At 42.1% G+C, this 27,508-nt stretch overlaps 1 protein-coding gene across 6 annotated transcripts in view; it reads left to right on the top strand.

The window, feature by feature from the left end:
• The first annotated feature begins 1,472 nt into the window (after positions 1-1,472).
• The window catches only part of LOC105015669 (formin-1), a 73,779-nt gene continuing 47,743 nt past the window's right edge, over positions 1,473-27,508 (top strand). The window contains exons 1-7 of one of the 6 annotated variants that reach the window (XM_034297388.1): positions 1,507-1,556; positions 1,772-1,833; positions 2,104-2,164; positions 2,681-4,403; positions 17,744-17,907; positions 23,300-23,420; positions 26,027-26,088. In XM_034297388.1, the coding sequence (XP_034153279.1) occupies positions 2,816-4,403; positions 17,744-17,907; positions 23,300-23,420; positions 26,027-26,088 (1,935 nt within the window). In that variant the 5' untranslated portion in view covers positions 1,507-1,556; positions 1,772-1,833; positions 2,104-2,164; positions 2,681-2,815. Of the gene's footprint in view, positions 1,557-1,771; positions 1,834-2,103; positions 2,165-2,680; positions 4,404-17,743; positions 17,908-20,381; positions 23,106-23,299; positions 23,421-26,026; positions 26,089-27,508 lie in introns of those variants that run through there. The other 5 variants (XM_029125515.2, XM_029125514.2, XM_020054340.3 and 2 more) reach the window with 5 other exon arrangements.

Genomic DNA, 27,508 nt, shown 5'->3' with positions numbered 1-27,508 from the left:
GTGAGTGTATATGCAATGCCTTGGCATTATGTTCTGCTCCTCTGGGGTAACTCATTGCTATCACATGATTGTGTATTTGATATTACCAACAATAAAATCACTGTAATATTATTAATTACAATTGAGTGTAAGATCAATTAGACAAATTGTGTGTAAGATCAAGTTGATCAACATCAATGACATTTCTTTGCAGACTTTTTTGCACATATTTAACTTTGTTTTACGGTTTCAGTGCATGTAGGTTTCAATAAATGGATCCCACAGGGTGAATGTATGTTGTGTATATCACAGTATTAAGAGGAGGTCCTTTGCAATGACATGTTTTTCTGAAAACTAGCTCACAAAGAAAGAATTGCATCAAGGGGCAGTCTAAGGTATTTTCAAGAGGACTCATGCCACAGGGAACAGCTACCATTTCCCTATCCATAACGTCCATCCATTTGCACTGGTGTGTTGCATCTCAAAAGACACCTTAATCAGCACTTATTATTTCAGACATAAAACACCCAACGTATTAGGCTAACAATGTATCAGAGAACAATGTAGCGATGTACATGTGTGTTGGTATTAGGTTCTTCTCTATCGCCATCACATTATAATGTGTACAATATTACCAATACCAACAATAACAACACAGTGACATTATTAATGACAATTGAGGAAGGTATGCAGTACCTTCTAATTGTACATAGAATTTCTAAACAGCTGGAGGCAGGGGTTTATCCTATATAGCTCCACTAATGTGGAATGATCTGCCAATTAAGGTTAGAAATGCAGACTCAGTGCAAACTTTCAAGTGTCTCCTAAAGACTCATCTCTTCAGCATGGTCTATGATTTTGTGCAGTCTGGCCCAGGAGTGTGAAGGTGAACGGAAAGGCTTGATACTGTCCAGCCTTGCTGTCTTGCCAGGTGGGTTGGCAAGACAATAATTTGGGAAACCCTACCTTACACACTATTTTTAAGCAGCAGATCTGTCAACTTTCCTCGTAAAATGAAATAATGCTCAGTAATGGGTTTAGCTGTTGGTGTAAGCCTAGTCAGAATCAACATAATAATTATTTGACATTTTGTACACTGGTCTGGTCTGGAGAGAGAATCAAGCAATGAAACTACAATTTCATCTAAACCTAATTCAACCCATTGTTATGCACACAACTTATTTTTTCAGATGTCACTGCACATTGGACACCGAAATAATGGAGAAATATGAGTCACATCTCCACAATTACCAAGAGATTTAATGTACAATTAAGTGTGTTATAATTATTATAAGAGAAAGTTCATTATATTTCCTCCTCTCTGCCAGGCCCTCAATATTTGGATTGACTGTTTTGTATGTGAGAACTGCAGCTGCACTGACTTAGTGTGTAAGGGTGGGACTTTCCTGCTGCACCAATAAGAGAGCTCCAAAGAAACGGTGTGGTGTCCAATTGGCTCAATATTTTGTCTGTCACGATGGGTAGATGCTGTGCTCTAAAGAGGCTGCATTTGGTGAATGCTGGCCGGCTCAGTTGTAGAGATGCGGGGGAAAATATTCGTCCTGCAACCACGGTTGGTAAGTCTTTTTTTTTTAAGCCAAAGCCTGTAGCAGGTGCGTTGTATGTGTCCGTGCTTTTAACTACAGCATTAAGATTCACTGAATTAGGCGAAATACAATTTAAAGGAGACGCTCAACTACTGCTGCACAGTTTTGCAATGGAATAACGTAATGCATAATGAATAAAGTGTATTTTGACAGTATATCTATGTTGTGTATAATTTTTTAAATAGGACAGAGACCCATGTTTTAAAAGGCTTGCGCCTGCTCCAAGGTGACATGCGGAGGCGGTGAGGTAAACACTTCAGCTCAGAGACGTACAGTACAGATACACACATTTAGAGAGGACATGATCACTTCTATATGATTTATATGATAGGCCTGCTATTGCGTCTTCAGTGTTTGTCTATATTCACAGTGTGGGACAGTGACGCAGCTTGTTGGGGTATTCATGGAATTCCTTTAAGTAATCCGTTTGTTTTGAAGACGTTGATTGCGATGACTACGGTAGTTTGGATGAAAATGATGTAGGGATCCCTCAAATAACATCTTTTTTGTTGTTAAGTTAGAATAACATTGAAGGATGTCTCTCGGGCACCTCATCTATGCAATTGCATAGCCTAAAAGTAAGTACATCCCAATTCAAGGTTACATTCAGGACTGGTGCAGTGAGGTGCATTAAACAAAACATTGACTAGTACTTGAAGCAATGCAAAAAACCTTAGCATTTTCTTTAGTCAGAAATGGTCTGGCTTGTGTTATTCATGTCAAGTGCACAGACTTATTATGTGCTGAGCATTTCCACCGGTTTACCAGTTATTTTGAATGGAATAATGGAGAAATATGTAAAACGCCTTCTGGTTTTCTGCCTTGATGTATTTCTCAGATAACAATATCAGAATACAATATTAATGCTGATATTACTTGACTCTGTTATCAGGCTGCATGTACGGGTGGTTGTCATTGTCTTAAAATACAAATACAACTTTTTCATGCTTATGTATAAAAAAAAATTCTATCATGATTTCTATCATGATTTCGATCATGATGTAAAACAAAGCTTTTTTTAAACAGATTACTTAATGAAATTGTTTGAATTTAAAAGCCGCTTGTGTCACTGAAAGCCTATTTTTCTCTGACAGGAGTTCGATCAGCCAGGTGATGAACAACATCAGCCCCTCAGACTCTTTCTCTGCAGTCCATTGCCAAATGCACCAGCCTCTAGGTTCAACAGCTCATTTAATTAAAGTGCTTGAGCAATTAACACGGCGCACATAATGGAGGGCAGGCATACGGTCCTGTACCTCTTCGAGCCCATCCGGGAGAGGTGCAGTATCAGCCTCTATCTCCCCAAGAGGAGGGCCCCAGTGTTTACATACAAGAGCCGCACCCCTCAGTGGGCCCAGCCCAGTAATGACCACGACCAGGCGGAGGTTGATTCCACGGCAGCCAAACAAAGAGTCCAGTCTTATGAGTCTGCGGGCGAACTCCTCAACTCCCGCCAGGCAACAAAGGAGGCTGTTGCTGAGCTCCGCTGGCTGGCTGCGGAGCACCACCAGTTGCTGGCCGATCTCCTTTCTCTGTGCCGAGACTGCACCAACAGAGTCAGGATGGGAAATCAGGACGGGAAGCTCCAGGGTCAAGGAGAGGTTCACGGGAGCCCGTCAGGCCAGGTCCTTGGCAGCGGTGCTCAACTTGCTCACTCCATATCACCGGAGCACAAGAGGGCCATCTCACGGGGCAGGAAGCTTAAGAAGCTGGGGGTGAAGAAGTTGGATAGTGCAGAGGAGTTCCTGCACAGCAAAATGAAGAAGAAAGTAGTACTAGGAAACACTGCCGACCAGCCTTTATCTGTCCAGTTCTCCTTGCCTCCACCCCAGGGTCAATCCAACCTCGTCCCGGTGGCGGAAAGGGTTATTCCTGGAAGCTCAGCTTCTCTTGGAGCTCCAGACACTCCAGTGTCAGGGTCCTATGTCAGTGTGGCCAGCAACCCTATCCTCCCTATGGAGGAGCACTTCCATAACGCTAGGGAAGGCTGGGATTTCACGGAGGACGAATCTCGTGCCTCTGACCCAGACCTGGACTTCTGCAACGACATGTCTGAGTATGACAGTGAACTCTGCTTGGGCTACGAGGCCTCGTCCTGTAGTCTGTTGGAAGATGCGCAGGGTCCAGTCCAACGGGAGCATCTGCAAAGCGGGGACAACATTCGTCCCACGAGGCCTGAGGACAAGAGCACCCGCCAGCTGTATGATGACATGAACAGAAGAGACGCCGGGGTCAGGGTGGTGGTCAGGGCGCAGGAGGCGGCGGCCACGGTGCAGTGTGTAAGCCACATTAGCCCGACCTGGTCCAAAGACGTCTGTCCAGAGGCTGAATGCGAGCTACCTCAGCCGGGCGCAAGCAGCTGTCAGCAGGAGGGGTGGAGGAGTCTGAAGACGAACAGGGTGACGGTTGGGAGCAAACATCCCGGGGGACTACGGCTGCGTCTGTCGAACACCGCCGAAGCCTCCTCTGTCCAATCCTGCAGTAAGAGCCCCGGTTCGCCCTCCCTGTATGGGGTGTTCAACACCTCCTACCCTGCCACCAACAGTCTGCAGAGCATGTCCCCAGTGCTATCCCCCGTATTGACCAAGCTCCCCAGCCCCCAGCTCAATCATCGTGTCCTGCTCCTAACTGAGGAGGATGTTTGCCCTGGAATGGACAGTGACGGCCCGAGGACTCGATCCAAAGAGGAGCCCAAAGTCAAGGCTGAAGTCACGGATAAGAACGGCAACAATCAGACCACTACACGGTTGGACCTGAACCTGGGCAGATTACCTGGGACTTCCAAATGGAATTCAACCAGCTTCTCCATGGCAACAGGTGAGTTAATCTTATTTAAAATCACTTCTTCCACAGGTTACAATACTTACATACTTTTATTTAATGTCCCTGTCTTGACACTAATATTCACAGTGCTTTTTCAGTGCTTTTCGTACCTCCATGTGATGTGTCTCTCAGAGTTTCACCTAGATCTGGCAACAGTACATCAGCGGAATAGGATGGCTGTTGTGATCATTTTGCAGTAAGAGATTACAGAGCACGATAGCTGTCTTGTTTTTCACCCAGCCCATGGAAGATTGCAGCTGTCAAACTGCTTCTGCTATTATACTGTAGGAGTTTTATTCACTGAATTAGGGGATTTGGTCACTGTTTTTATGTCCTCCAGGAGACGGCGTTAAGACTGACCCGGTGCTAGATGATGCACAGTCATCATGGTTTTGGATTGTATTGTTTTGGTTCAGGCTGGCCAGATGTGCTTGCTTTGCCCTCCGTATGTGACTCACTATTAAAAGCTGCCCAGCCGACAGAGAGAGAGAACAGAGCTTGAGACTGATTTGATTTCTATCCCATGGTGATGAGCTGCTCTTAACCGTTTCAGCTCCATTGGGCAAGAGCCACTGTGACGGGGTCCCAGATCAAAGGCCCTGGGTTGACAAGCAGTTCAAACACACTACCGCACTCATGAAAGCAATGTTAACTGAAGCACTGCCAATGGGTCCTTTCAGTGCTCTGCTCCTCCTCCTAAACTACCTGCATCTTAGTTCATAGGCTGCCAGTTGACAGATCCACCCTCAGTGTGCATATGGGTTACAGAGTAAAGGAAGCACAAGTGTATCCGAACTTCTGAACTGCCTGACCACCACTTAATCTGGCCTTAATAATATGTAGCCCAGTGGTTATTTTGACAGAATAAATGTCCTAAAAAAAAAGCTCCCACAGATCCTCTGTATAATTTAATGTAGAATTGTTCCAAGCCTCAAGCCATTGAATAATGTAACATTGACTCTCAGCCATTTCAACCCTAATGTATACAAGTGCTATAGCCTGATTCTGGCTCATTGTATGACTATATCCCATCCATCCAAATTGGCAAGGGAATACATGGATGTCATTAGGCGCGATGGTTTAATCAGTGTTTGTTTGGTGCTTTCTATTGAAGCATTTACTTGATTATTGCATTATCACTGACTATACTGTAACTATATTGTAACTATATAGATGACATCTACCTCACCAATAAAGCCTGTACCTTTTCTGTCTTTTTGCCGGACCGTGTGAGAGCGGAGTCGGCCAAGAAGAGCCAATGTCTCTTACTGAGTGAGTGAGTGACTACCCCTTGTTAAATAGCGTAGTGGTTAGGGATGCAGACTGCCATGCAGGGGACCTGTGTTTGAGCCTCGCCACAATCAAAGCAGATTATGCATTAGGATTTGTTCGTGATAGACAACAACTTTGCTGGATACAACCTTCAGTAGCTACGTTATAGTACGCCTAAAAAAAACTGTTTACCGTTTTATTGTGACTATTTCCGGTGGATTTTTGAAGTATGCATCCGTACATGCTTTTTGGGATAATATAGATGACAACCCCTTGGGCAGTAAAAGAGGAGGGGTTTCCATGATTCTCTTGTCTTTTCAGTTGACGAGAAAGTAAATTATCATCATGAATATGAATAGTTATTGTATCAATGCCATTAACGAATTAAAGAAAAACAAACGTTGTTGTGGCATGAAATGAAATAGCTTTGGCAGTTTAAAGTTCATCTTCAGTCTCGCTAGAAATTGCTCAGTTCTTATGACTATTCCAAGTAGTAAGTTTTAGTAGATACTAGTAAGCCTATTAATGGCTAATAAGCTGGTAAAACAAACCGTGGCAAAAGCCATACAGTTCATAGACGCTATACCAACACACAGCAAAACACTAGTGTCGTGGTTAAAGACACAACTTGTCACATGGGAGACCCCAGTTTGAATCCAGTGAGGGCAACAAATTTCATCCCTTCTAATCGCAGGTTGGCTGAACTAGGTTTGCCTGGTTTTCAGAGCAATTGACTGCCCACAGTGTCATTTTTTAATACCCAGTGAGGTATGCATGTGAAATTGCCTTCATTAGTTGGAGATTTTGGATCAGTAAGAAGTGTTAGTCCTGCGCTGTCAGGATTCCTCTACAACAAAGAGGAACTATATGAGGGAGGTGACACAGACTAGGCAGATAATGTCATGGTGAAGACAGACAGGATGGTGTCTGTGTATGTTGACAGAGATACAGTATGGTGTTCATCTCAATCTATTTGCATTGTTGTAATGCTTTCCCTCCATTCACACAGACACACACACACACAAACACACACACACACACCGAGCTGGCTTAAGTCTTCACCTCTTTCATTTTTCATTAATCTCATGACCCTCGATCACCAGGCTTCCCGGAATGCAGGCGAAAAAGTCTAGATTAAAACAGACAAATCCTTGTTTCTCTGAAAGGTCAACATTATTTTCTGCCTTTAAATGGTTAGAGAAATATGATGTTGATATTAATTCAAAGCCATATAATTCCCTCTCAGTTTTTTCACATTGTGCTGTTAATGGCAGTTCAGTGTGAATTCTGTAAATTACTATTTTTCTCCTCTAAGGACTTAGTGAACAGGATACAGTTTCAGCCACCAGCATACAGCATGAAGGTATTGCATTGCATGAACAGTGTAGTATGTAGAAGGGAATATGGGACCTAAGTGTTGCACCTAAACCCCCCCTTTAATAGAGACCAGAGAACAGTCTCCCTGTGGGTTCTTCTGTCCATGTTCAATAATGAATTACACTTGAAATGTTTCCAAAGAATAGATACTAGTAGCTAGAATAGATACTAACAGGGTCAGATTTTAAGCGTTTGTCATGGTAATTCTGCCAATAATGTTGGAAAATATATATTGGGGAGTGTGAATGAATGTAGATGAAATTTACAAAACTATTGTCTGTTTGTAAATGTTTATTGCACTATATGTTACATGCTGTTTTTATTCATATACAGCTAAAGTATGTCAAAAGAGTTTAAAAAAAAATGAAGAATATAAGAGTCATGGTACATTAGACATTTCCACTCTGTGTATCATGTAATTAACACTGCTCTAAACTGTTGTCATGGCAGAGGAGGATTTTCCAGGGGAGAAAACATAAGCTAATTAACGTGCCTAAGCCTATATCCCATTTTCAAATTGCTTTAAAAAATGCAGAAATGACGGCAACAGATTTAGAGACATAGCAGGAGGCAGTGTTCTTTGCTCAATCTGAGATACCCTAAATAATATCTTAATGACATAAACCAATCAAGGACCAGGTCATAAGGAACTGATCACTCCAGCCCGGGAGTCAGTTCCTGTCTTGTCTTCCCTACCCTCTCAGAGGGTCCAACATAACATGCTGGGAATGCAATACTGCTTCTCTCACAGAGGACAAGGGCCAGCTCTATTTAGATAATGAAATGGATTGTCCCAAGCCCGCTTAGGTAGGAGGGCTTTGCTCTGCTCTCATGATGCCTATCTAAGCTTTATTGCAACCAGAGGAAAAGTACTGCTCAAAGAACCCCCTCTGCTGTGGAACGTGTTTTCTGGAAATAATCACCATTTTCGTACCATACAATGTGTCATAACATGCAGTATATGCATGTCATGTACATTTGGGTATAAGTCATCTATTGAAAGGCTGTTTTAATGCTGGTATCTTTTATTACAAAAGCTTTTTCCCCATCTCTAGGCTAGTGATTGGAAGTGGGGAATAAGGAATCTGAGCATCACATCATGCTATATTACGGCTCTCCTCTTCAGGGCACCAGAGACAGAGAAAACTCTACACTTTCTTTGCCTTGAGTCGGAAACTGTTAGTCCTCCCGACCTCTGTATACCAGTGCCTTGACAGACAGATACACAGACAGACAAACAGACACCCAACATCCCACAGACAACAATGGGAGCAGGGTAAAGTTAAGCACAACAGGCAGGAAATAAAGATAAATAAGGTCCAGTCTGCCTCCAGATGGGAGATGATGGAGTTTCTAGTCAACCAAGCACGTGGGTAGAACCACATGGCTCAGTCATAGTAGAATAATGAGTATTGATTTGTCTGTACTATAGTAGCAGTAGAACTAGGACACTGCGCACCAATGTGAGTGAGTATGGTTGAAAAGGGGAGTAGAGAGAGAGAGACTGCCATGTAGAGAGACTGCCATATTTGTAATGCACAATACATGAAGATTGTTTCAGAGAGTCAACTGTTTCAGAGAGTCAAATATTAAACAGTTGAACAAGAATCACGCCTGACATCTCCGGGTTTGCTAAAATCAGCCATTAGATGACCCTTTAGCAACATTTGACTAGCAGAGGCCATGTTCTGTTAGCCCCACGATGCAAAACCCATTTCCATCTCCCCCAGCCCAACCCTAAAAGTTCCCTTTCTCACTGTGTCTGACGGCCGTTCAGTTCACACACTGATTTATAAACTTTCACAGCACAGCTCTGTTAATCAACACCTGCAGGTTCACAGCAAGCCCTGTCTGTCAGCCTGTATCTACAGGGAGAAGGTGAAAAACAGTTATTATACAGTAATGTGAAAGGTACACTACCTGGAGTGGACATACTGTATGGACATTTGAGTAAATTCCAACCACATTTATTAATAAAGGTAACCCAATTTAACAAATCACCAACAAAAAATATATTTTTTAACAAATTATGCAATTAAAATCAACCAAAATGCAATTTCATAGTGAAGAAATGCATAGCTTCAATAGCTTGTGTTTTTTTGCTGAAATAACTCAATCTAGCTAGTCTAGTTTTTTGTAACTATAATTATTTTTTACAGTGTTGCTTAAACTGTATCATGTTTTAGGGCTTTCTTGCATGCAAGTTCCCCTCTTCAAGTCCCCCCTCTGCATTTGGATAGGATTGAGATCTGGGCTTTGAATTTACATAACCCTCCATTTAGTCTTTTTGAGCCAATATTTTTGTAGCTTTGCTTGTGTGTTTTGTATCATATTCCTTTTCCAAGATACATGTTTGATTCACCTTTCATTTTGACAGATTCTCACATTCTCCTCAATAATTTTGTTACAATAATGGAATTCAAGGTGGACTCACTGATTACACGTTGACCAAGCCCTGAGGCAGCAAAGCACCCCCAAACCATAATGCCCCCACCTCCATGCTTTACAGTTGGTAGGAGGTTATTTTGTTCAAAGGCATTGTTTCATTTTTGCCCAACATGGCATGGCATTGCGACCAAACAACTCCACCTTTGACTCATCAGTCCAAAGCACATTGTTCCAGTAGTATTAGTCTTTACCCAAGGGTTGTCTGGCAAACAACAGTTGTATCTTAATATTATTTTTGAGGTGTGAGACCTGCCTGAATGTAGGTCAAGTTTGGGCAGTTTCCTTTTGACAGCTGACCCATGCACTTTAACCTTGATTATGGCCAAAGAGGCCATGGAATTTAACTCCGATATCCATGCGTCCAAATATATTCAAACAATTAAAAAACTTTGATGGGTGTATTTACTTTTTCACATGACCGTAGGTCTTGGGCGGAATAGTTACCGTACTTACTGGTTGTGTGGTGGTGCTTCGCCCTAACATAGGACAACATCACCTTGTAAATCTGATACTGTCTAGTTGTCTTGCTCTAGACAGTACCTTCCATCACCTGCCTGAACAACTACCGCACTGTAGCACTGACCTTCCTGACACCTTGGACCCCTTTCAATTTGCATACCGCCAATAGATCTACGGATGAGGCCATCGCCCTGACGACACACACCGCCCTTTCAACCAGTAACAGTGATCCATGATCATACTGATCACACATGAACATTCCAGATGCTCTGATGTCCTTTCAGGTACTTTTATGGACATTAGAATATTCCTTTGTATGTACCATTCATGAGCACATTACACTCATATGTATATATAATACTCAATGCTTCTACATTACTGTTCATACTCTCCATCCTACTCTTTCAAAATTGATACTAGTTTAAATTTGTTTATGTTTATTACTGCCATAACATTCTACAACATTCAACACTACTACCAATATTGCTACTAGTTAACAGTTATAAACTGCTGCTATGTACAGTGTTATGTATATTATTGCTTTATCCTCTGGATATATTTTTTGCTGTGTGTAAATTCTTCATCATAATACTCAGTTTGTAGTTGTCGTGTGCTATGCCACCATCCATAAGCTTATTGCTGTCATGTCCTAGCATGGCAGGCTTGCCGTGCCAGTGAATCCAACGCCCCTCTCTCCCTCACTTCAACACGGACACCTGTTTTCTTTGATTATTGCCCGCACCTGTTTTCCCTCATCATGGACCCTATTTCGGTTCCTTCTTCCCTATTGTATCCTTTGTTTGGTGATACCCCAACGTCATGCTGTTCTGTTTTGGTTCTGTGGTTTATTTTGGTTCTGTCGTAGTTCTTTTATCAAATATTCTGTTTTGTCTCTGTCCGTTTTGGCTCATTTATTAAATGTCCTCTGTTCTCCCTGCGCTTGTGTCCTGCCTCCATCCTAGATTGTGACAATTGCACTCATATGTCCATAATATTCAATAACTCTACCAATTTCTGCAATTTCACAATGCTTTATATATATTTTCTGCCATACTTGCCATATCGAAATGTTCAATAATACTACCCAAATTACTGCTATATCAATGATACTACACAGATTGCTGCTAGTTTTACACTACTCTTAAACTGCTGCAAGTGTATAGTGTACAGTATATTGTTGATTTATTATTATTTTCTCTCTAGCTATATTTTTGCTTATAAACTCATTCTTCTTAACTTTAACTATGCAGTTGTCGGGTGCCATGTCACAAGAATTTCATTGTGCCGGATGACGCAGTGTTGTTCGGTGCATTTGACAAATAAACCTTGAAGCTTGAACTCGAGATACCGTACTTCTACAGTAGCTAGAGCAAGACAACTTGACGGTATGAGTTTTACAAGGTGATGTTGTCCAATGTGAATTCCAGGCTTTACCCTGAAAAGGGGGCTTATCAGATCCCAGGTCAGCGATACAAAATAGCAGTTTTATGTATATCTCTCGGTCCGGCGGACATATGCTTTAGTCTCCCTTGGCAGTTGGACATTAATAGCAAGGGAAGCCTTGTTTTCCCTAGTGCCAGTGAGTCCTGCTTCATCAAGCCTAACACTAATACTGTCTGTGTGTTTAATGAAGTAACTGCCAAGTGTTCCCTGAGCACAAGCTAATAAGTGAATTCATTACCTAATGCAGCAGAGTGCTTTCTAAATCATACTCTCAGCTTCACTTTCTCTACACGTTCAGTGTTCTGTTATTATGCTGGTTTGGTGTCTGATTTTCTAAAAATGAACTGTTGAATGTACTGTATCTGCAATATTAACAGTAAATTTTCTAGTTAATATTGCAAAAACCTATTTTCAGTGTTGGTATTCAAAACCTATGCAGTGTAGTGTGTCTTTCTTCTCAGAGCTACGGGGATGTTCAGAGCTGTGCTGCTGAGTGTGTCAACTGGGAAACAGATTCTCTTTAGTTATTCCTGTCCAGATGGTGGCAGTGTGGCCCTATTAACACCTTCACAGACTGCTGTCTGTATTCTCAATAAATAACGTGTAGCTTGTGTTCTAAGTTTAGAACGTGTTACCTGTGTTCTCAGCTTTGAACATGCTGTCTGTTTTCCCAGCTCAGAACATGCTGCCTGTGTTCCCAGCTCAGAACATGCTGCCTTTGTCCTCAATTTAGAAAATTCTGCCTGTGTCCTCAGTTTAGAACATGCTACCTGTGTCCTCAGTTTAGAAAATGCTGCCTGTGTCCTCAGTTTAGAACATGCTGTCTGTGTCCTCAGTTTAGAACATGCTGCCTGCGTCCTCATTTTAGAACATGCTGCCTGTGTCCTCAATTTAGAACATGCTGCCTGTGTCCTCAGTTTAGAACATGCTGCCTGTGTCCTCAATTTAGAAAATGCTGCCTGTGTCCTCAGTTTAGAACATGCTGCCTGTGTCCTCAGTTTAGAAAATGCTGCCTGTGTCCTCAGTTTAGAACATGCTGCCTGTGTCCTCAATTTAGAAAATGCTGCCTGTGTCCTCAGTTTAGAACATGCTGCATGTGTGCTAAGTTTAGAACATGCTGCCTGTGTCCTCAGTTAAGAACATGCTGCTTGTGTTTTCAGCTCTGAGTATAGTGCCTGTCATCAAAGAACAGTGCATCTAGACAAAGTGGTCTCAAATCTAATTTCTGTGGTCCTTTGTACTTCAGTCATTTGAACATGGTAAAACCATAACGCAGTGGTTGTGGGTTTATGTCCAGGGACAAACCATACTTAAAATGTCAAGAGGGAAGAAGCAGCTGCTTAAATATACGTATGTTATCATTTGTCAGTAATTGTTTAATATTGCTAGAGTACTATTCTGAGCTCTATGCAATTGATTCTGTTGGTTGAGTATTGAGAATACACTGTAATATATTGTAGTAATGGGTTGACAATGACATGGTCTAGTCTGCCTTGACTTAAATACTCAATATGCTATCACCAGGGTAGTTTATTATTTACTTTGGAGGTGTTCCAACTAGAGGTTCTACCCCAACTGGCAGTCACTGTAGCAAGTCTGTTTTTATGTGGATATCGACTTTACTAGAGACAGCTGAGCTAGAGAATTGTAACAATCTGACTGTTTTAATTCCATTGCATTTAGTATTTTTATTATTCACTGTAAAGCACATTTCATTGCTTCTATGTATGAATATATAAATAAACTTGCCTGCTTGCTTTACCACTTAAGCATGATTTTGTGGTGCAGTTGAGGCCATGGGCCAGAAGGTTGGGGGTTCGCCAACCACCCTGGAAGATTTCTCCTGCCTGTCTCTACTGGCTGTTGACTATGATTGACTATGTGGGAAATCTGATGTTCATCATTATGATGCTATTTTTCATAATTTAAATGTATAATATGAACTATATGGCACAGATTTTCCCAAACTTTTGCCTATGCACCACACAACCAATGAGAGGCACATAGCTGCTTTCCAATGACCGACCACAAGCTCTTCAACATCGTGTCACCACTCAATTTTGTCACCACTATCAAATTACTGCAATATACTAAAATGATATCCACCTTGACAGTGGTGTTAATCACCTCCCTAATATACATCTGCGTCACTGCATTCACAAATCCTGGACGAACATACCAACGATGCTGGGGGTCCAGTACACACAAGAAATAGCCTTGTGGTTGTGTTTCTTTGTTCTACCTCATTATTAATTGCACCCACCTGCTGTCCCAGGTCTAAAATTGTCTTCAAGGTCAAGGTCCCTGGAACACTGAATGACATTGGGGCCAAACATTTTAAAGTGATTTCTTGACTATATACTAAATTAGCGATTCAAAGTGCAGAATATGTAAATTTAGCATTAGAGGGGCAACTACAGCAACATCCTGTCACCTGCTCTCCATTTGCTGCTTTGGCCCTGTATTTGCTGCTAATGTTTTAGCCAGCCATTAATGTGTTTAGTGTTTTTGTTTATTCAGGAATTAGACGACCTACTTATTACCAGAAGAAGTACAGTCATAAGCTGTCGTGCACCCCTGCTGTCAGTCACAAGTGGACTACAAATTATCGGAATTCTGGATTTTCTTATTTTGCTGTATTCCTTGGATTGTGGATTATACCCTGTTCTTTGGAAACCTCTAGCATTTCTTCCCTAAATTGTATGAATACAAAGACTTTTCATTTTTTGCTTCTTGGCCAGATTTCTTTCTAGAAGACAAACTCTGAATGTTTTTGTTCGGACATGTTTATTTCCCACCCAGCCTGTTAAGAGCGATTGGACTTTAAACTGGTCCTCTCTCAGCAGTCTAATATATTTAAAAAATGCATATTCTGTTTTTACTAGGCAAAACAAAAACAGCTTCTCGCAATCTTTTTCTTCAGAAAATGCCTGAGGTTCCACGGTCAGCCAATAACTTTTGTTTGGCTTAAATGACAGAAGGCAGTCCTTCTCCCCCAGCCATCAACTGATAGATTGGCATCATTCATCAGGTATTTAGCTGCACTTAGACCAGTTTTGCTGTGGCTGATCTTTAAACTGGATTTAAAGTGATATTGAGCCTCATGGGACTGGAGTGGCCTTGACTGCATTTGGGGTGATTCCAAACTGTCCTCAGTATCACCATGTCTGCTGGATGTTGAGCTCTGCAGTGCGTTGCTGCATTATCATAATGAAAATATATTTATCTAATGAATACTTCACTGCCAGAGCCGTTTTGCCTGTCTCTGCATTTCAGAGCTGCGGTAATAATGTCTGTGTAAAAATAACTCAACTAGTTAAATACTGAGGCTGAATAGTAATTTTTAGATGCAGGTCTGTGTATGTTCTCACAACTAAATTGAAACCATTTGAGGTGCCCAAACTGTAGGTGGAGGACATTAAACGGTAGACTGCATTTACATGTAAAATCACAACTAAATTACCTTACAGAATTTACAAACAAAATAGTTCTGGCTGGCTTGCTGATTTAAGTGGTCATATTCATCTGATTTCCCACAGTCTTTGCCAAAAGTGTCTACATTTTCCTTAATTGCCTCATTTTTGTAAATGTTTGCTGCGTCTCCAAACCACACAATTACCATTCACTAAAAATGGCCAACAAACCTTATGTTACAGATTAAGCGATAAAAGGCTAATGTCCACAGATTTACACAAAATCTGGGAAAATGTAGAACATTTTTGGGGAAGGATTAATTCAATATCTGCATGCTCTACACTGATGATGACGAGTGTAAAAATACTGATTGAGGCCGCTTCCCACCCAAGTTTCTCTTGATCATGTGGGCACATTCTTTGAATTGCACTGCTGCAAACAAATCACTGATGTGAACAGCACCTACAGGTACTCTGCACAGGAGGAGAGGAGTACACATCCAGTGTGACTTGCCAACCTGGTCTCAGGGGAATTTGTAACATATTAATACATTTACCTGTGACAGTTGATTCGTTTGATATATGACGTTAGGGTACATTGCAGAGCACTACCAAAACGCATGTTACAAATTTACAAAAAAGCTATTATATGTTTAGAAAGCTAGTAAAACATATAATATGTTCTAAATTATAGTTAAGATTAGGTATCACAGCATTAGGGTTAAGGATAGTGTTAAGGTTAGAAAACAAAAAGTGTTAAGGTTAACGTTAGGTAACACAGTACTGTGGTTATGGTTTAAGTTATGGTATTATCTTACAAATTCAACTTTCACAGAATAAATTCCATATTCCCCTGAGACCAGCCTGGATCTGCAAAATGTAAGAAGTTACACATTAAAAAGGAATTCCATTTATTGCTTACTTTCAAAGGGAAACACATCTGAGTGGAGAAAGGGGAATACCTTTCACCCATCTTTATACTAGCCTATAACATCAATTTAGAATGTCATCTGGCATTTTCCTATAGGTGGTGTTTAGTCTGGTTATTCCTACCTCTATGGGGATTTTTTTTTACCCTGACTGGGTCTGGGTTATGGCTGGTTTTTGTGAATATAATTACTTTGTTCATTAAAAGGTTTGATCCTGTCCCGCCACCAAACAGTGGTTTTTCCATGGGCTACAATCACATCCAGGGAGGGGAGCTGATGCTCCACCAGAATGTTATGCATGCTTAAAGAATCAGTATCTGCTTAACCTTCTGTGTGTAAATATATCTCAGAAAAACATGGGAATCGGGTAAAAATCCAAGAGTTGCAAGATTTTCCAGTGGATTTCCAACCTGGTAGTCAAGTGGGTCAAAGCTTGAGGGCCTGCTTACTCACCTGACAACTTCAGTTAGCTTTACAGGCGCCCGCGTTGCCCCAGGGAGTCGCTGGAGCGTGATGAGTCCAGGAAACCCCTGCCGACCTTCTTGCATCACCCATAGGGCTTCCCAGCCAACTGCTTTCTGTGCCATCAAGGCTTGAAAATATACTTTTTCTAGACTATTTGACTGGGTCTCTGCTGCGGTTTAGGATGTTGAAGTGTGCTTTAGTGCAAGCTTGTGATGGCAGCACACAGCAGGTGAAACAGCTGCTCAATATCTTTCCAAACAAACGATTGAGTGGATGTCAGTGTGATCCTCCTGAGGAGGTGCTGTATGACCAAATGAGTGGATATCAGTGTGATCCTCCTGAGGAGGTGCTGTATGACCAAATGAGTGGATGTCAGTGTGATCCTCCTGAGGAGGTGCTGTATGACCAAATGAGTGGATATCAGTGTGATCCTCCTGAGGAGGTGCTTTATGACCAAATGAGTGGATATCAGTGTGATCCTCCTGAGGAGGTGCTGTATGACCAAATGGAAGCCACTGAGCATTGTGTTGAGTATGAGTGGCTCGGCTATTTCTCTGCTGCACCCACCTCTCTGCCTGCCACAAGTGCCTCTCGCAAAGTGAGGAATGCAGGCGTGACTGTGGAGGAGGAAGGACTTACTGTGTGCCAATGTGGATGTGAGGGTTTCTTCCATATAATAGGCACCACTGTGTTTTGTGCTCCCCATGGCAATGTTTCTGGTTGGAGCCTGGAGGAGGAATGCACAATAGTTATGGTTGTCTCTGGGCAATGATTCACAAAGGGATATGATTCCAGTATGGAATCATATCCTCAATCTTTCATGTCCTGTAGGCTGCAAGAGCGGATGAGTTTGAGGATGATGTTCTTTGAATACCTGTAGTTTATTGATGAGGCCCGTTTTAGCAGCTCTGTTACGCAATAGCTTGGCTAGAATGCAACCTTCTCCAATCAGAAGTCAGATTTACTCTCTTTCCGAGGGTTGCACTCCACTGCACTCCGTTCAGTTTTGACCAAATCTGTTACTGTGAGTGACAATAAGCACACATGCTTTTGCTTGTTTCATTTAGGTTGTAGTAGAGTGATTGATACCCATTGATATACCCCTGCTGTATATCTGTGGTGGTACCAATCTCCAAATAATGTACCTTTTTACAGCCCTGTGGCCAGTGAATCATCCATATTCAGCTCTCACATCCATATAGGATTGTGTCATTAGTTTTATAGGAAACTTTTATTTTATAATTCTTAAGATATTAGATCAGCATTGGCAGTCCTCAGGCTGAAGCAAGGCAAGCTAAGTGCATTTTATATATAGCCGTCTGTACCCTGCAGCAGAGATTGGCCTGCTCTGTGTCTTTGGTTTTAACAGATACTAATGCCTGCATTCTATCTCAGCCAGGTTGATGTATTTTGGCTCTGTTGCTCTTTGTATCTTAATGACCCTGTACTTTCACATAATTCAATAACTCATAACCATATGCTATATTATTTTGTGTACTTGTGTGTGTGTGTGTGTGTGTGTGTGTAGAGGAAACTGACATCTGGATGCTGGATGGGGATGATGCCGTCTCCCAGACCCAGGACCCATTGCACTGTGCCTCTCGTCCTGACCACCTGGACTTCCTGCGGATCACGCCTCCAGAGGATGACATCATCGGAGAGACCCCATACCACCCTCGACTGGAATGCGCGGTGAGAGCTCCGGCGTCCACGCGGTGGCCTAACATCGGCACATTGTCCCCAGGGGGCATGTGACCACACAACGAAAAAGAAACGAGCCACGTTGTAACTGGGGTCTGGAGTTTTCCCTTGTCACATGGTCAGGAAAGTCTCTGGGCCCTAGTTAGCCTTGAATGATGACTACATATTTCACGTTAGCATTAGCAGTCCTCCTTTTCATAGAACCATTCACTTTGAAAGCAGTGAAGTGTGTCAGGGCTGGGGGCCGGTGAGTATTCTGCCCCATTGAAGGACTAAACCGCCTGATCATGTGTTCCTACGTTTGAAGAGGCCTGGGATCTGCTGCTGTGTAGTGAGGTTGTTCCCAGAGCACAGGGCCCAGAAACACTAAACTCCACTTCCACTTGTCAAGCCACTTTTGACCATGTTCAGGTGGATTGATTGTGTCATGCAAAGTATTTAACTCACTTTTTGTTAGTGAGTAGAGCCCAGAGAGCTCAGCTATGTTTGCTATACCTATATTTATAAAATTCAGGCATATTTCACTTATATTACAATATTCAATACTTCCCATATTGTTCATATTCCCCATTCTACACTCTCTAAAATTGCTGCTAGTTTACATTGTTATGTATATTTTTGCTATTTTTCTATTTTTGCTTCATATATTTCTTAATTCTTCCGGCGTAGATGCCATGTTCCGTGTCTCAAGAACTTGTTCAGAATGACTCTGTGTTATTTGGGGCATTTGATAAAAGAATATGACTCTGACTACAGGCAAGGACACCTGATTTTGTTAAGACAGCCAAACACACCAACACAAAGATCTACTCTAGATGCACTGTCTCTCTACACCCTGAAAAGAAATGAAGGGTCCTTTAGGGATTTTTCACATTTAAACTGTTGGGGAATCCCTATGACTCCTTCTCAAGGTTCTCTTTTTAAGGTGTAGCTGCTGTACAGATAGTCATATTAGAAAGGAAGAAACTGCTTGCTGAACTTGCCTTGTGCTCTTTGAATATCATGGTTTTTGTGGTTGTGTGTAAATAGCTGTAAATAGCGTAAATAGCTGACACTCCCCGATCTTTGTTGAAGCCTATTAAATGAGTGGTCATCTTTTGTGCTTTTCTCCGCTAGACTGGCTCCACATAATGACCCTGACATACCTATCTGCGGTGTGTCCCAAGCTGGCATTTTATTTGTGGTGTGGTCCCAGTTGGAATAGTACAGTAGTGATTGCATCGTTGTGGCATCATGTTTTTCAAGTTAAATGCTGGTTAATTGACAGGCTGCTTTTCAATCACTGTGTTGTGGTCCCTATTAGATGTTTAGATGGGTCTTCCTCTGTCCATCACTGTGACTGCCACAGCTTTGATCAGGACAGAGCGCTCTGGACTATTTATGGATTGGTTTTAATCCTCAGAAGGATTAAAACCAATAAAAGCAGAGTTACTAAAGTAATGTTTAAGTCATGATGTTTTGTAGTACGTTATCAATTTTATTTTGTAATACTGTTAATAATTATAGAGTTTTATTATTATTGCTGTCAAATATTGTCTTTCAACACAAACCCGCATACCTGGTTTGGTATGGGGTTTGAAGATTACAAGGTCATTGGTCATTCATAATCTTCGTGTCTCTGTTGTAATGCATTGAGGCGTGAACTTGTGAACTGGTAAGGCCAACGGAAACTTTCAAGTTCCTTCTAGAAGATCAGTGAACAAGTTGCCCTAATTTCACTGAGTACTATGCAGGCCTCTGTGCTCTGTTTTGTGCTCAAATCTTTCAGGTGGTATAGTGCCCATTCAGTTCAAAGACAAGATGGGTGGTACTAAGCATAATGTATGTCTTTGAAGCAACAGGTTTTGTAGGCTTCATGTTGCACACTGTCAAATGCTTTTGTAAGCAAGCCTAAATATTTTTTTCTTACCAAAATGAATTGGCTAACTTCATTGGCTGAGCATTTCTTTAACCAGTATGGCTTAATACAAGTTAGTTATTAATTAAAAAAAGTTATATTCATAATTAATATTTTTTCAGTGTAATGATACTAGTCTATTTTAAATCATAATGTGTAATCTATTTCTGTGTAGTTCATGATCTATTGTGCAGACATTCCTAATGTACTGTAGCAATGTTTAAAACTCACCAAAATGTTGCCACAGTAGCCCATTGGTGTGATTGAAGCTACCAACTACACAAGATTTCAGTTTTGGCTCTGGTAGGGGTTCGGCAACAGCAGGGTCAGACTGACTAATCACCACAGCTTAAGCCCTGTTCTGTAGAAGTGCAGAGAGAAAGAACTGCGGAGTAATACTGGGCTGGACCTCCCCAGCTCTCCACCTGATCACCAGGAGATTAGTTAGCTAACAAGCTATCAGCCCCACTCTGTTTACACTGCACTGTGAAAGCAAAGCATCGGTAAGCAACAGAAAGCTCCAGCTACCTGCGGTTGCCATTTTGCGCAAAAAAGTAGTAACCAGACACCTGTGCTGCCTGCTGCGACGGTTCCCTTCCAGGCGGGGCAGGAGAGGTCTGGTGGAGGCGGAGCCAGACCGGGTAGACCAGTGAAGCACATTCCTTTCCAACCTGAAGGCTTTTTCTCAGGAACACAGATATCTCCTGTGCTCTGATACGCAGGGAGTGAAGAAAAACGGCTTCTTCAGGAGTGTAACCTGCAGTCACTTTGATTCAGGTCTCTATGCGGTAGGAGAAGAGAAAGGGAACCTTCCAGAACAAGTCTGAATTTTAAAAACTTTTTCCTTAGAATTGAGAATTTGTTGCTCCTGGATTCCCTGAGAGATTATTCCGTAACTTGCTTCCTGCTTTGACTTCACAGTGCGCATAATTGGAATTTTACTCGACTCTACAACACTGGATGTTCTGGAACACTTGAGATTGTGTCTGTGACCATTAAGGTGACCTAGAGGATAGAATGTTTATAAAAGATAGAGAAAGTTTTTTACAGGCATCATAGCAGGGTTTTGTGTTGCCAAACAGGATTATAGGATAGCAGGAGTTATAACTGGAGCCCTCCTGGAGTGGGTAAGAGGAGCAAGAGGATTTGCCCACACAAAGGCCTTTTGTTCACTGGAAACAGTTGAAGTGGAACACGGCTAGGCAGGTTGAAGTGCTGGTGGTGTTCAGATGAGCCTTTTGTGACACTCTGAATGGACACCCTGGGCTGGGGTAGCCTCTCTAGCTGGTTGGCTGGCTAGGAGTTAACTGGCCTAAGTACATGTTACATTACAGTTAAGGATTTGCTGAAAATGGACAGTGTAAGTAATAGCTCTGACGGTCAGGGGAAGCAGCAGTCTAGTTCATTTCGCAATGCGATCTCCATTATGTTTACACATGGGGATAAACCTGAACCTCAAAAGCTGATTGGAGAGACTGCAGTGCTGACCTCTTTCAGGACTCTGCCTGAGGAAGATGATTATCTCACAGTGGTGGTGGATCAAAGTGATGTTTTCAGTTATGACAGACTTAGAGCTGAGGGAGATGTGAGAGGTAGGGTACTCCATAATGGAGAGGCCACAATCCTTGATACTGAGGACAAGACTGAATCATGGGGAAATGAGTCCAGTAGAAAGAAGAGCTCTGTTACCTCTCCTTACAACTATGACAATATGTCCACTGCTGACCCAGATCTGGTTCAGGTCACCAAGGTGGAGATCTGCAGTGATACAGAGATTGAGGACGAGGAGGGGAGCAGCAGCCTCAGCCAATCAGACAAGCGTGCAGCGTCTGAAATGCCCCTCCCACCCGATGATGATCACTGTATAGTGGCCGTGAGCGATGATAAGAGGGGTCGGTTATTGCATGCTAGCGCTGTAAGAGGTGCCTCTGAGACAGACTTAAAGCACCCTGTGTTCAAACAGCACAGTCTTTTAGAGAGATCCCTGAAAGACACCTCTGTTCTGTTCTCAGCGAGGTTGATGGGTAGATCTGACAGTGGGACAGATCTTGGACCCATCTCCTCTGTCTCCAAACAACAAGTGCCTGGAAATGGCTGCAGCACAGGCATGTCCACTGATCCCAGGCCTGGTGAGGTTTGTGTGGATACAGTTGCCATGGGCACCAAGGGGTCCAGCCATCGTCACCACAAAATAGCCAAACAGTTCAGCTGGAGCCAGGAGGTTTTAGGACTTACTGACGTGTGTGCTGGAGACAACTCCGCAGTGGCTTCACCTTTTAAACTTTCTCACACATCCAATCCTCTGACATCGATGGCAGACAACCCAATGTTGCCATCAGGAAAGCCAGAGGAACAAGAGCCTCAACGGAGGAAGGACGTATCGGGGGGAAACACTGAAACTGAGGAGCATCAAGAGCATGTACCCTGTCTAGACTCTACCTCCACCCTCTGTCAGTCAAGGCCTCCAGCAGCAGAGTCACCTTCCCCCAGCCTAGTAAAGGGGCCTGAATGTGAAATGATAAAAGGTGTGTTTGGGATTATCCCGGTCGTGGAACATGCTTCTAGACAGTCCACTGCTGACAATCCGCCAAGTGCCATTCCTGTCTCTGACTCTCTCAAGGGCCATGGTGACAAGGCTACCTCCAGGAGGCATGATGCAGACATGCCCAGCTCAGCTCCCTCCAGGGCCACAGCCTCCTCCCAGGCCCCCTCCTTCCAGCTGCCTGCCCTGTTTAGCGGGCTGCGAGTTCTAAAGAAAGGGGCTGTGGGGGATGAAAGGGAAACGGTGTCCGAGATCAAACAGAGAGACACTGACCTGGCCCTACTGAGCCTGAAAAAGACTGTCGACAAAGCCAAGAACTTCCCTGAGCAGATCAACTCCAGTAGCAGTGCCCCCAAGAAACGATCTGAGCCCAAGCCCATGTCTGAAGCCAAGAGGGAGTTCCAACCGCAGCTAAAACAGCTGCTTAGCATTGATGAGACCAAGGCCGAGGACCAGCCGGAGACACCACTGGAGCTCAGAGACAGGGAGCCTGAAGGGGGGGAGGTGGTGGCAGCAGACAGGGGTCCAGAGCACATCCCCACCACACCACTAGCAGACAGCAGGAAAGTCTCAGACGCTGTCACTGACAGCTTGAAAAGCTCCAAACCTGATAAATGGGATAGAGCAGAGTCAGTGGATTTAGAGGCTGTCAAGAAAAAAATCAAAAGTGAGAAGGATCTGCTGAAATCCATCTTTGGGAGAGCCTCCAAGTCTCTCAGCGCTGAGCCAAAAAGTCCAGCAGAGTCTAGAGTATGTACTGCTTTTGTCCAACTCAACTGCTTTTTCCTTGTTTTTTTAGAACACCAAGATTTTCAAAATATATTAAATGTGTGAATTTGCCATTTGAACTGCATGTTGTGTTTTCTTGGGCACTGCCATAATTGGTTCTTCTTGGTCTTGATTTGAGAGGTGCCTGAGGTGTGATTTGCTGTCTTTCTTCCCAGTCTGAGTCCATCTCCCCTGCAGACAGTGAGGACCGGACCCCTGGGCGGCTTCAGGCTATCTGGCCTCCACCCAAGCCCAAGGATGAGGAGGAAAAGGTGGGGCTCAGGTATACTGAGGCAGGTAAGGGCCTGCTCCATAATGGAGTCTGAACATACTTTACGTTGTCATACTTCTCCTGTTTTGAAACACCTGTACGCAAATGTCTTTTGTACCTCAGTCTCACAAGGTAAAATAGTGTTAACCAGAATTAACACATTGCCTCCACAGTTTTATCCAGGCTAGGCACTCTCCTTACTTTCCTAATTGGTCAGGTTAATCTAATAGAAAGGAGGCACACACATGTAGAGTAGCTCTGTTAGTATTTACATGGCCAACTAAGTCAGTGGCTGGGATTTTCCTTAAATCCATTTAAATCGTGAATGCACTGAAACCTTTCCTCGCATTAATGCTGTTGTCTGTCAATATTTCTGGTAGTAACATACAGAAATGGTTTTGAATAGATTTTTTAAATTACTAGAGAACATGTACCCAGATAACTTTAGTTTTCAGTTTGGGCATTTCAGTTACTTCAAATACATGTCATTGTTTGTATTTGCAATACAAGTAATTCAAATATTTAAAATATGTTTTATTTTTTGGAGAATGGTATGGTTATTACATGTATAAGTGTTGTTACGTTCTAATCACAACACGCAGCCCATACTTGGTGTCACATAAAAGAAAAACATCAGTTTTGGGCAATTGTTCTGATGCACCATTAAGCTCTGGAATAATAACAAATGTATTAATATGTACATTTTAGTCTTATTTGATCAGGAGAGGGTGACTGAGAACACATTCTCATTTTCAGTGATAATCTTGGAGGAATCTTGGGGTAACAACTGAACTTACAAATGCCTCCTGAGCTTAATCCGACTATCACACACAATCAGAACTCACACTGTCCCCTATTTTTACTCACAGTGTATATGTTAACAAACTCTATAGCTTTCAAACAGGTAAATTCATGACATTTATGTCATGGTCAGTCCTTGACATTCATAGGTCTTTCTATGGATTTCAGAGTGCTTCCATTTCTCCAGTCCATTCGTTCAGCTTTTTTCTTTTTAACCAAAACACAGATGGGTGTTCTTTATGTTATTATTTAAACTACGGATTGTTGTTTTTAAGGGCCAGGTTTTGGTAAGCTGCTGCGGGGTGGTGGGTTTGGTGCAGGGTCCCTATAAAGTAGATCACAATGTCCATACTAAAAAATGCTGGTTTCTCAGATTTCCAACAATATACTCAGATTTCCAAAATATGACAAAAATACAGGTTTTACAATATCTTAATGGAAATGTGAAATTTCTGCTTGAAGCCAAGCATTTTTTCAGGCCATGTTCACTGATCATGGAGTTTGGAAGACTGAGCAAAGGTCCTGATTAACAACAAAGTACATGCTTATGTGTGTGCTGAAATCCATTTACTGTAGACACACCTATGCTTTGTCACACAGAAAAGCACACTCCCTTACCATAAACCATTACCATTAACTACTCTACTTTCACTCTAAGAATACTAGCTTTGAAACCTGAAAAAGGATAACACAAATAGAAAAAATACCCATAATTTGATGTGATTTGTCAAACATTCTTATCCTCACATGTATGTTGACCGTGTAAGAAATATTTCAATGTAATTTACTAGAAAATGATGTGGTAAAGTAAATCAAGCACTGTTTGAAATGTAGTATTCTTCACTTCACCAGCAAGCAGATGTGAAACAAGTTAGTTTGGTTTCCTGAATAGGCTCTAACGGCTGAGCTGTAACTAATCATGTTCCCAGAAGATTCCACCCAAATGAAAAAATAAGTTAAACTTGTCCTTGATTAGTTGGGATTAATTTCCAGTGCAATAGGCATTTGTGTATTCGGCTTAGTCTATCTATCTCCCACAATATCTTCCACCCTTGAACCCAAGCACAACTCCTTACATTGTAATATTGCAGTAGGACAGCAGACTAAGAAATTGACTGCTTACTAAAAAGGTGTTAATTGTGTGGGGAAAGAAATAATGTTAGATAGCTTATTGAAGTATCATTGCATTTAGTGATGGAAGCTACTAGCTGGTTAGCAAAAGGCTGCAATAAGAAGTGGCTATCTTAGTCAAGACTGGATGTAATGTATTCCTTTATTTTAACAAACAATGTTTTGTTTTGATTGACTTATCACAGTATTTTTGATTAACTGGAATTAAAAAAATGGTGACACTCTTATACAGTGTACTACTATTGTATTCATGTTTTTATATTAAAGTATATTTGGCTACACAAGCATTTACATTTTTTAAACACTTTTTCCACAATTTCCACTATTATGAACATACTGTCAACATGTCTAAGTACTCAGTGTCAAAGCACTCAGTGTCTAAGTACTCAGTGTTTAGGTCATAGATTGATATGCTTGTGATAGCGGAAATCTGTGTTGTAAAATGTGTGTATAGCCCACAAAGACCGGCTGCAGAGTATCTCGGGGGGATTTCTTAAAGCACATTGCCTTGAGTCTATCCACTACAACAAGCATGGCTTGTGCTAATGAATATGCCAGCCAAAAGAGATCAGAATGGAACTTTGACCAAATAAAATCTGTATGATACTCCACCACCAAAAACTGGAAATTAAGTTTAATATCCAATATATACATTTTTAATGATATTATAATGTGTCCTACATATTCATTTCCATTCCAGAGCACCAGGCTGCCCTCTTGCAGCTGAAGAGAGAAAGCAAAGAGGAGGTGGAGAAAATAAATGTAAGTTTACCTCCGTGTTTAAAACTGCTTTTCATTTCCTGCTGATTACAGTGCTAGGGTTTGTTTCAATTCAAAGAGAGAGGTCTGCTAAAATGCAGTCACTTTACAATGTCTCTCTGGCATGTAGTAACCATGTAACTGATTTAATAACCTCAGAAAAGTGCAGTATTCTTCCGAGGCTCTAGATGTCACCAGTCAACCACATAATCACAGCCAGCTCTTTAGTGACTTGACGCTTTGGTCTCTCCTAATGAGGTTAGATACTGTACTTTTCATCACTAGAGAAAATAGGCCGGCATGAGTTTCTATTTGAAGGTATTATTGGCTTCACCTGTTAGTCTTAATCAAAACTTAGTGTCATCTTTTGATTCTTTCAATATGGTCTTGTCGACCAAAGCACCTCAGTCTCCATAAACCTTTCTCAGGCCCAAGACTTTGTATGGAAAGACTAAACTGTGTTTGAGCAGGACACATCTTAATTATGACAGCCCAGTCACATTTGATATACACTCACCTAAAGCATTATTAGGAACACCTGTTCAATTTATCATTAATGCAATTATCTAATCAACCAATCACATGGCAGTTTCTTCAATGCATTTAGGGGTGTGGTCCTGCTCAAGACAATCTCCTGAACTCCAAACTGAATGTCAGAATGGAAAAGAAAGGTGATTTAAGCAATTTTGAGTGTGGCATGGTTGTTGGTGCCAGATGGGCCAGTCTGAGTATTTCACAATCTGCTCAGTTACTGGGATTTTCACGCACAACCATTTCTAGGGTTAACAAAGAATGGTGTGAAAAGGGAAAAACATCCAGTATGCGGCAGTCCTGTGGGCGAAAATGCCTTGTTGATGCTAGAGGTCAGAGGAGAATGGGCCGATTGATTCAAGCTGATTTGACTGAAATAACCACTTGTTACAACCGAGGTATGCAGCAAAGCATTTGTGAAGCCACAACACGCACAACCTTGAGGCGGATGGGCTACAACAGCAGAAGACCCCACCGGGTACCACTCATCTCCACTACAAATAGGAAAAAGAGGCTACAATTTGCACAAGCTCACCAAAATTGGACAGTTGAAGACTGGAAGAATGTTGCCTGGTCTGATGAGTCTCGATTTCTGTTGAGACATTCAGATGGTAGAGTCAGAATTTGGCGTAAACAGAATGAGAACATGGATCCATCATGCCTTGTTACCACTGTGCAGGCTGGTGGTGGTGGTGTAATGGTGTGGGGGATGTTTTCTTGGCACACTTTAGGCCCCTTAGTGCCAATTGGGCATCGTTTAAATGCCACGGCCTACCTGAGCATTGTTTCTGACCATGTCCATCCCTTTATGACCACCATGTACCCATCCGCTGATGGCTACTTCCAGCAGGATAATGCACCATGTCACAAAGCTCGAATCATTTCAAATTGG

Source organism: Esox lucius, chromosome 15 (assembly GCF_011004845.1).
Source record: "Esox lucius isolate fEsoLuc1 chromosome 15, fEsoLuc1.pri, whole genome shotgun sequence".
NCBI classification, from domain to species: domain Eukaryota; kingdom Metazoa; phylum Chordata; class Actinopteri; order Esociformes; family Esocidae; genus Esox; species Esox lucius.
Note: the sequence above shows the minus strand (reverse complement) of the source record. Positions and strands in the feature narration are given on the sequence as shown.